Below are 9,997 nucleotides of genomic sequence, written 5' to 3'. Positions count from 1 at the left end.
TTACTGAAATCTGTACCAAAAGAAATAGACCTAAAACAAATGTGTACATAATAAGGCTATATTCTTTCCAAAAATGTTTAATTTTACAATGTCAAGGCCCGGGCGCATGCCAATGCGCACTCACTGTGCGCTTTGTTAATTGCGCCTCCAAGACCGCACCTGCATGCGTCACACTGCAAGCAATCAGCTCTGTGGTTGATGATCTCCCTGGGCTTCTTAAGCCAGTGCAGACCTGCGTTCCGTGCCAGAACGTAATCTTTTGTTCGCGTACAGTAAGCTGTATTCATGCTTGATGCTATTCTGCTTTCTCTGTGTTTTCCCCTACGTGTTTCATTGTGCGTTTTCCTGTGTCATGTCGTTCCTGCAACAAATCCCTGTTCCTGCGTGACAAGCTGTGCGTCTCGTCTTCCTTGTTTTTTCCCCTCTGGATTCCGGACTGCCTCCCTCGAACCTCCACACATCGCTTTGGACACGGACCTCAGGACGCCTCTCTCTAGCCTCACGGACCTCCCGCTTGGATCACAGATCTATGAGCCTGCCCTTCCCCTTTTGGACTTGCCTCTCGCTCAACATTTATGGTAACACTCAACAGTTCATTCATACACATAGTCACACACACACACACACACACACACACACACACACACACACACACACACACACACACACACACACACACACACACACACACACACACACACACACACACACACACACACACACACACACACACACACACACACACACTTTGGATTTGTCACACTCCATTTCCTTGTTGATTAATATTATTATTGTTTGTTATTATATATATATATATATATATATATATATATATATATATATATATATATATATATATATATATATATATATATATATTGATTGATTGGCATATATATATATATATATATATATATATATATATATATATATATATATATATATATATATATATATATATATATATATATATATATAATAAATCATAGCGTTTATCTACGCCCCCTTGTGGTCTGAGCCGTCTACTCCTCCTGTACATAACATGCAAAATACATAGACTAAAAACACTGGTCCACTAGGGGGGACATGTTACATGACAGATTTTTACAGACACTTGTATTTTGACAAAATACCTGTACATAGACCCAAAACAAACACTCACTGGAATAGGCATTTGTTTTTTTGCATTATAGGGATAACGCCGACTAAAGAAAGAGAGCAAAAACATATTCCCAATGCATCAAAGGGGTTGACTTTATTCTGAAAATCATAAGGCTGAGAAAATAAATTGACATAAAATAAATGTCCACTGCATTGGACGCTGGTTATGTGCTGTCAAATAGAGTGAAAACAACAGGGCAATATTTTTTCCCCAAAATTATTTAGTTTGACAAAAGAAATAGCCCAGAAACTAATGTCTACCGCAATGAGCTAATCACCCCGCCCCCCCCCAAAAAATTGTAACGCTGACAAAATAAATGATGTCCATTAGTGGGCATTTGTGTTATACATAAAAACTATTTAATTCAGTAAATTGTAACACTGACAAATAAATTCCACCAAAAGTAAATGTCCACTGTAGTGGACACTGGCGCTTAGTAGTGTATGGGGGAAAACACAGAGTACCCTCCTTTTTTATTTCCCTGAAGGTACACACAAATATGGATTTCCTGAGCTGGCTGTTGATGTGTGAGTGTATCAGTGACGCATCTTTGACTCGATGTGTGAGCATGATGGAGGGAGACCTTCCCATCTCCACATCACCTTAATATAAATCTAATGAATGCAGCTTTCAATGTCACAGCAAAATGCAGTACAGCACTCAGGTCTCCTGAGAGGGATGGGGAGCACGCGGGATGTAATGAAGGAGGAGGGAGAGAAGGGCGAAATGAGTGAAGCACACAGGGGCCAGTTAGAAGAGGGAATGACATCAGGGTTGGGTCAGGGTAAAGTAGGTGTGTTGTCATCCCTAACAGTAAGAAGTGGAGAAGGACATCAGTGGGGGATGGTGCGGGGGGAACAGAGCCACAATCCCCCTGAAATCATTTTTCCCCGGATGAGAGGAGAAACGGAACAAAGGATTGCAGCAGTGATGAGACGTAATGCAGTGTAAGATGCTGAATCCTTGCATTTGTGGCCAGAAGGAGGCATTCTTGCAAGCATAAGTGAAGCAGCGATGAGGGTAAGCACATTTACCAGCGAGGGCGGGAGAGAGGGAGGAGAGAGAGCAGATCTCTGAGTGGGTGTTGGGGGGATTTCTGCATGCTCACAATGTGACAGGGATAGAGCGACTCCATGCTGGAGAAAGAGACAGAGGTGGAGAGGAAACACAGAGATGGGGACGGTGCACTGAGAGCTAGTTGGGAAAGATCTGCACACACACGTGAGTAAAACAATAGGTGGAGGGTGAAGGAGAGGGGAGGTTTAGGGGCTAGAGGAGGTTAGGTTGGGTGATGGGAGTCAAGAGGATGGAGCCCAGAAATAGGCTTTACAGGACGGCTCTTCATGTGCCGCAGACGTGACTCTGAGCACTAGTGGGCTGAAATTGGCTAAAAGGGGAACAAGACAGGACGGAAGGTCTGCAGCGTCTTGGTTTAGCCTCACTGGATGCAGCAAGGCAGCTGATTTATTACTAAAGGGCTTGGTGGCAGCGTGCATGTGTGTGTTAGTGTATATGAGTGTGTGTGTGTTTTTTTTACGAGTCCTTGCACTGTATCGCTTGGAGCTTTGGGAGAGACCATTCCTCCAGTCATAAAATGACATTCAGCAGGCAGGAGCTGTGTGTGTGCTGCTGCAGTCCTCAGTAGGAAGTGGGAGAGTGCGCTTTTAGGTGCAGAAGAGCAGAGGGTCTTGAGACAATGCAAGGAGGGCCGCAGAGGAGCACTGATGGCAAGGAGACCAGCTGAAGTATAGAAGGAGGATCACCAAGAGGGTAAAGAGTGGAGGGAGAGAGAGGCTGCAAAGAGAGGGTGATCATGGCTGTCAAGCAGTGAGCTATAGCATATGCTGTAGTGCAGAACACAGTGGTGCGGCAGGGGAGGACAGGCATCACTGCACAGGAGAGGAGGTGGGGTGAAGGCGAGGAGAGGGAGGAGAGGGCTGAGGGAGGGGGGCGGGGGGGGGGGGTAGGCAATCAGTTCAGCACCTCTCCACCACTGGCAAGAGAATCATCGCACGGCAAGCCCGGGGGAAGCACAAAAGCATCACCCAAAAGGTGTAGAGGTCAACAGGGAGCCAGTGCAGCACAGAGGTCAACAGGCAAGGGGGGGCGCGAGGAAGAAAGGTCGAGTACCCCGTTTGGTGTGACTATACCCTGACACCTCACCATGGGAGAGTGGACCATTTTGGAGCGGCTGCTGGAGGCGGCTGTCCAGCAGCACTCTACTATGATTGGCCGGTAAGAAACTTGTTCATCTTTCACTATATGCTTGTGCTCACACTCATCTTTCTACAGTGCATCCCCTCCCACCCCTCCAGGCACAGGATTGTCCCGCTGCTGTATATTCTAACGCAGAACTCCTCAAATACTGGGACGGTGGACTTTTAGTTAGACTTTCAGTATTAATATATTTATTCCTGCTTGAACGATGCACATGCCTCCAGGAAGGGGACAGCAGTGCTCAACTCATAAAAGAAGTACACAGAAATAGAGAGGGTGTCACAGACAAGGAAAACAAATGACGATAACCGTATCAAAACGACTAAGAAATATGACAAAGCATACATAAGCCCTTTGGGTTTACCGTGACTAAGGGATGGGTACCAAATTCGGTACTACGACAGGTACTGACCGAATTGTGGTGGTACCACCGGGTACCGACTCACGTGACATCAAACAATACCTTTGTTGCACTTGACGTCATATCTGCTTGCAGAATAAACATCGGCTCAAACACTTAGCAGGGAAACAAGCACTCAAGAAGTGGACTCAGTCGGACTGCCTCTAATGTTACAAAAAAGAAGGTGCCCAAAAGTACAGAAAGCCTCCAGATTTTTTAAATGTGCTGGTTTAATGCTGATTAACATTGGATTCGCCATAGACCTGCGACCGATTAGAATTAGTGATTTTACATGGCAAGTTACATGCACGTTACAATCAAAAAGTACAATACTTACAGTATACTGTAAATGTAACAGAGGTCAGCCGGTGTGGCTGGGCCATGTGTACGTTGGTAAACCTCACTCCTTGGCAACCTCAAGAGCAGGGCTGGCTATCAGGTTGATCTCTCTGGCTTTTAACTCGGTAGCTAACACGTTCAGGCCGGCGACCCAGGTTCAAGTCCCGGGCAGAACAGAAAGCAGGCACTGAACCATGCGGGTTAAATAAACACTTTGTAGGGCGCAACATAAAACTAGACTGGCACTTTCAACTCTATAGCAAAGACTACTATGGCAACACACTTTAGACTATACACTACTGTCACCGAACATTTGGGAATTGCAACTGCATGTAAAATCTACTATAATCTGGGGTGTCAAACTGGTTATCATTGCGGGCCACATCTCAGTTATGGGTGCTGTTAGAGGGCCGCTTGCAATATTGAATATATGTGAGTATAAATGTATAATCGCCTCATTATATATTTGCACAATTGTCTACGCGTTTGATAACTTGCTTTTAAATCATAAGTCGAGGTGACAAGTAAATATTTATATGTTCATTTTATCCACATAAAATGTTTGGAATATCTTGTTGCATGATCAGATAATATTAAAGTTAAGAAGATATGAAATTGCATGTAGTACATTTCTCTATGTAAAAATTGAAAGGTCAAATAGATTTATCCATATGGATTAGGTGCTTTTATTGATACACATTTACAAGCTATCGCGGGCCAACTTAAATGATGGTGTGGGTCAGATCTGGCCCCCGGACCTTGAGTTTGACACCTGTAGACTATATAATAATTGCAAATGAGACTCAGAAGTGTAAGATAACAAGTTATAACAACTGTACAACAAAGTTATCATTATCAGCTCAGTGGTAAACGTTAACAAAAACATGAGATTTCCTTATTTTTAAACAATTAACGTTCATCAACACACACACAAAAGTACCAAGAAATGGTACCGCATCGGTTCAAAAGTGAAATGTACCCATCCCAACCATGCCTGTATTGTTGTAATTCAGTGATTGTATGCAGAAATGGTTTGTACTGATAGACAAATACATATTATCCTGTTCTCAATTCAAAGAGGGGATATGACAGTGAAACTGCGCTGGTCACCCTGTTTCCTCGCCCGTATCCTGCACACTTATACGTAGTTAGGGGATAAACTGATCACACATTATCAATAGCAGGCTTTACTGGGTATTATGGGAAGTTCAGAGAGGTTCCTGTGTTGATGCTACCTAAAAGAATAGTATTGATAGGATAAGGCTCAGACAGAAGGAGCTGGATGGTGAGGAAAAAACAAACAAAAAAACCCCGAAAATGCCATTGTTTTTATTGAGCTGCATCATCTAAACGTGTCATGGTGAAGAAGGGTTTGATTGGCGAGCGGGGTCATGCCAAAATATACATGTGCAAAAACAGTGTGCTGGGTGCTCTGTGTGAGGAACTTAAATTTGTACACCCAATGCTCATGATCCTCATGTCATGGAAATGTGTAAAATCTTCGTACTTATACTACTGGCTCATTCTCGCTGCATCACAAAGACAGAGATTATGGAAGCTGCATTATATCAACGCCAAAGGAAAACCTGCAAGTACGCTGACTGAGTTTAAAGATGCATTAAGTTATGGCTTCTCATCATTGGGATTTTATGACCGCAGTTTATGGGGCTTGCCACTGGGAATTAAGCTCAAACTTTCAAGTTCTGTAGCGTTTTGACTCATTTTCTTCAACGCAGTAAGTGCTGAGTCAGGGATGTAACGATAGGAACATTTCACATCGCAGTCATTGTGAGCAAAATTATTGCGGTATTGTTAAATATACTCAATAAGTACTTATACACACACACACTGAAATATTTTCACCAGGTTTTATTTTTTTTAATGAAATGAATAGACACACAGTACGGTCATCCCTCGTTTATCACTGTTAATTGGTTCTGGGCATTACTGCAATTAATGAATTTTCGCAATGTAGGAATCATTAATCATAAATCAAATATTTTCATAGCCAAAGAATAAAAACTGTTTATGACCTTCTAAATTTGTTTTTCAATATCGTAAGAGCCCTACATGCATGAAATAATGCCTTTAAGTGACCGTTACACTCTTTTAATCTCATATAATAATGCTGCCTGAGGCTGAGCCAATCAGTGGCCACGATACTGAACAGCGCGCTCTGATTGGTTTGGTGTCCTGTAGTGGCCAATAATTGTAGTTTATTTAGCTTGAAAACAGTTATTTAGAACCATTTGTTTTACTACGCTTTAAATTAAAAAACAAAACATTTAAAAAAATATGTGACGTGGTTAAGACGCAAAATTTGAAGTGTGTTGTGGTGAGGGGCAACTGTATACTTTCTTGGCAAAAGGAACGTTAAATATCGTTCTGGTTTCTTAAGAGCCGTATTGTTTTAGTTGAGTGTTTAAATATGTTAATCTTCTTCCATTTTGAGTTAGATTTTTAAAAAGTGTCATATTTCTTCGTGTGTCTCAATAGAGTTAAACGTGCCCAAATGAATATCTTAGTTGCTTAGACAGTAATGCGTTCAGTATGTCGTTTCTAAATGGGGAAAGACATTGTTAGCACTTAAGTTAGCTAGCGAGCTAAAGCTAGCTTGATCCACCATTAAATGAATAGTGTCACAGGGCTGAGTTAATCAAAGTGTGGTTATCAATCACGCTTTTATGATGATTTCAATTTAAAACGGTAATATTAACTGAGGTTTGTCATTATCCCATTTATCGTTACATCCCTAGCGCTGACGAATACTGTTTCATATCTAGCGAGCGATAAATACAACCAAGTACAAGGGCTAAAACGCCAGTGAATATTGGAATTGCGTCCAACAGGTGGCCAGCAAAAGGAGACCAAAGGGATGTCCGTGTTGCTCTGTTTCTACTGGATGTGTAAGTAGGCAACTGTTTGCTAACCTGTCAGCCATGACTACTTTGCTAAGCTAAATGCTAACTGTTGTGACTTTGTTTTGGAGTCTTTCCGCCCCCACTAGTGGTTTCAGAGGCAAGGAGGCAACTCTCAATTGGTCTGCTCCCTCTTTCAAAAGTCATAACAAATACTATAACCATGTAACGGCTCCCTTTCCTGTGCTTAATTAAGCCATTTGTTGATCATGCACTTCACTGGCTGAACATTAAAATGGTTCCCTGAGTCACTATAGTAATTAGCCTAGAAGCTGTTGCGGCTCCGTTTATAATAGTCCTTTAAGTACTTGTTTTTGTTTTGTTTCTACGACAGGCCACAAGTTTAATAACACAAAATGACACAAACAGGGCTAAGTGTTAATGTGAAATGGGGAAATAATCCAGAAGGTAGTTGATGCCCTCTGGACATGAACATCCCACCTGTGCTAAATAGAGTGATACACTCGGTAAATGTGTTTTGCTTTCTTTCAGACTGTGTTTGTCCTGCAAGCCGCTCAAGCGAGCCCCCGGGCATTAGATGTAACATTAGAGCTTTCCGATGAGGTTTTCCGACATCTTTCCCGCTTGCCGATGCAGTTTGAGCCCAGAAACATTGTCTGTGGTGTCTCGGTGTGCACATTTGTAGGCTGCAGGGTCTGGGATATTTTCTCCTGGTTAATTGCAAAGGCGATTTGGATTGTTTTTTTTTTTTATTGTAGCGAGGGCCCAGGCTTAGTTATCATAAAATTGTGACCTGGTTGAATGTTTTAATTCCATCTGTAAGCAGGTGTTCTTCAGTGCATTCAAGTACTAAACCCACACTGAAAATTAAAAGAAAAAGAAAAATACTAGAATAAAGTGGTAATCACTTACAGAGCCATAATTTAATTTGGAGATAAAAAAGTTGCAATATGATCAGAATTAAGTCATAATATTGAATGTTTACACGAATGAAGTCGTCTTTTACCGGAGTGAAGTTGTAGCATTATCAAGGAAATAATTTTGTGACGTACATACATACGTACTTGTAAATGCTAACTAAACCGCAGAGGTCAAGGGGCTGTTTCAAACCAAAAAAATTAGGGCACTCAAAAATAACAAGTTAAAGGTGCTGTTTGCAACTTCCTCACAGTAACATTTTTCAAAGCAAAAAATATAACAAGAACAGCTTATGTTACCATTAGTGGTTTAACAGAACGCATTTGTTTGACAATTGTCTATATTTTTCATAATTATAACAACATTTTTTACGGGCACGAGTAAAATGATTGGAGTTTACGGCTGTCACTCACCCGGTCACTTCAACACGCAAAGAGCGCATGCACACATACAAAAGCAGTCCAAGAGAAGCAACATTTTGCAGTCATGCTGTTGTTGTGATAGAATGTACATTCAATGACAGCTAACGCTAGCTATCCAAATGATTATTATTAGCTAACAACACCTAAAGCGCGTACATGTGTTACGTACGCACGTACGTAATTACGTACGAGGAGAGCAGGATGTGTGTAAAATATATTGGAAAGTTGGCGCCCCCTAGGCATCTGTGTAAATATTGCAAACAACCCTTTTAACTTGTGATTAAACACAAAAATATATTATTAATCATGTATATACTCAGTTTAATCACACAGTTTATTTTGACTGTACATGCTCCTTTACCTTAACCGCGGACGGTTACCTAGAAGGCAATGCAAGTTTTTATATGGACAATGATAAGATCAATGCATATGGAAATTTATAAACATTTTTAATATAATAATAGTTTTTTTGCAAATAGATGTAGTGCATTCAAGTAAAACATTTAAAAAACTACATGACAGTTTGGCGATAAAATTGCATTTGTGTCCAAATATTGTTTTTTTTATAAGTTAAATCAAAGTATGCAAGCGTGTAATAACGTGCTACATATCATGATTAATAATTTGACAGCACTACTTACCATTCGTGGTTTAACTGAAGATGTTTTTTAATGTGTTTATATTTTCCACATTTACTTTTTTATTGAATAAAATTTGCTCATGGGTCCGAAAAATTGTTTAACGTTCAGTCTTGTTACTAACCGCCGTCTTGTCCACACGCACATGCAAAATCGTGATGGCTAATGTTAGCTATCAGAAGTGCTATCGTTGGCTAACAACAGCACAAGCGAATGCGCGCAGTTACGTCTTTACATGGTAAGAGGGCGGGATATACAACTTAAAAATCAATGAAAAGTTAGCACCCTCTAGGCATCTGCGTAAATGTTGCAAACAGCCCCTTTAACTGGAGGCAGGCAATTTTAGTTCAAAAATTGTATAAATGTTAAAAGTCATATACTGTACACAATGGTTTGAAGTGTACAGGGAAGATGGATCTCTTGACCACATGGCCATTTTTGAACAAGTATATTGTACAACAAATGTATAATAGCGGTAATGGTTTCTTTGTAAACAACAGTTCAGCATGAGTTCCACACAAATAGCTGAGTTTTTAGCGGTAAACACATATTTAGGATGCTACAAATGCAGCTATTGCCATATTGTGGCTTTGTTAAAAACTAATCCAGGAGGTTGCCTACAGCCACAGCTGTTGATACCTGTGTTATTTGTTTTTGTAGACCAAGCATGCAGCAGTAAAATTGAATAAAAGTTTTAATTGGAGTAATATTACCATTAAGAAAAATGTCAGAATTTGAAATGGTTGTAATTTTGCGAGAATAAAACAATAGGAGAGTCAGTTTGGGCAGTTGAATGCCACAATACAGCAAAGAAAATAGACCGCAAATAGGTTCTTATGAAGATATAATATAAGTAAAGAGTTAGTGTGGGAATTTTGACATTCGATTGTTTTAATAATGACTTTATTCCAATAAAATGACCACTGTCTCAATAAAATATGACTTTATTATCATAATGTTGCAACTTTTTCCCCAGTTTTCTTTTATTTTCCTTGTGGCCCAAATACAGCAAAACCACTTTG

At 40.6% G+C, this 9,997-nt stretch overlaps 1 protein-coding gene across 2 annotated transcripts in view; it reads left to right on the top strand.

Annotated features, from left to right (window-relative positions):
* The first annotated feature begins 3,135 nt into the window (after positions 1-3,135).
* The window catches only part of LOC133650575 (gap junction delta-2 protein-like), a 46,671-nt gene continuing 39,809 nt past the window's right edge, over positions 3,136-9,997 (top strand). Inside the window, exons 1-2 of one of the 2 annotated variants that reach the window (XM_062047971.1) lie at positions 3,136-3,397; positions 6,968-7,024. In XM_062047971.1, coding sequence (XP_061903955.1) covers positions 3,327-3,397; positions 6,968-7,024 — 128 coding nt within the window. In that variant the 5' untranslated portion in view covers positions 3,136-3,326. The remainder of the gene's footprint in view (positions 3,398-6,967; positions 7,025-9,997) is intronic. The other variant, XM_062047972.1, reaches the window with a different exon arrangement.

The sequence above is a fragment of the Entelurus aequoreus genome, linkage group LG05, assembly GCF_033978785.1.
Source record: "Entelurus aequoreus isolate RoL-2023_Sb linkage group LG05, RoL_Eaeq_v1.1, whole genome shotgun sequence".
NCBI lineage: Eukaryota > Metazoa > Chordata > Actinopteri > Syngnathiformes > Syngnathidae > Entelurus > Entelurus aequoreus.
Note: the sequence above shows the minus strand (reverse complement) of the source record. Positions and strands in the feature narration are given on the sequence as shown.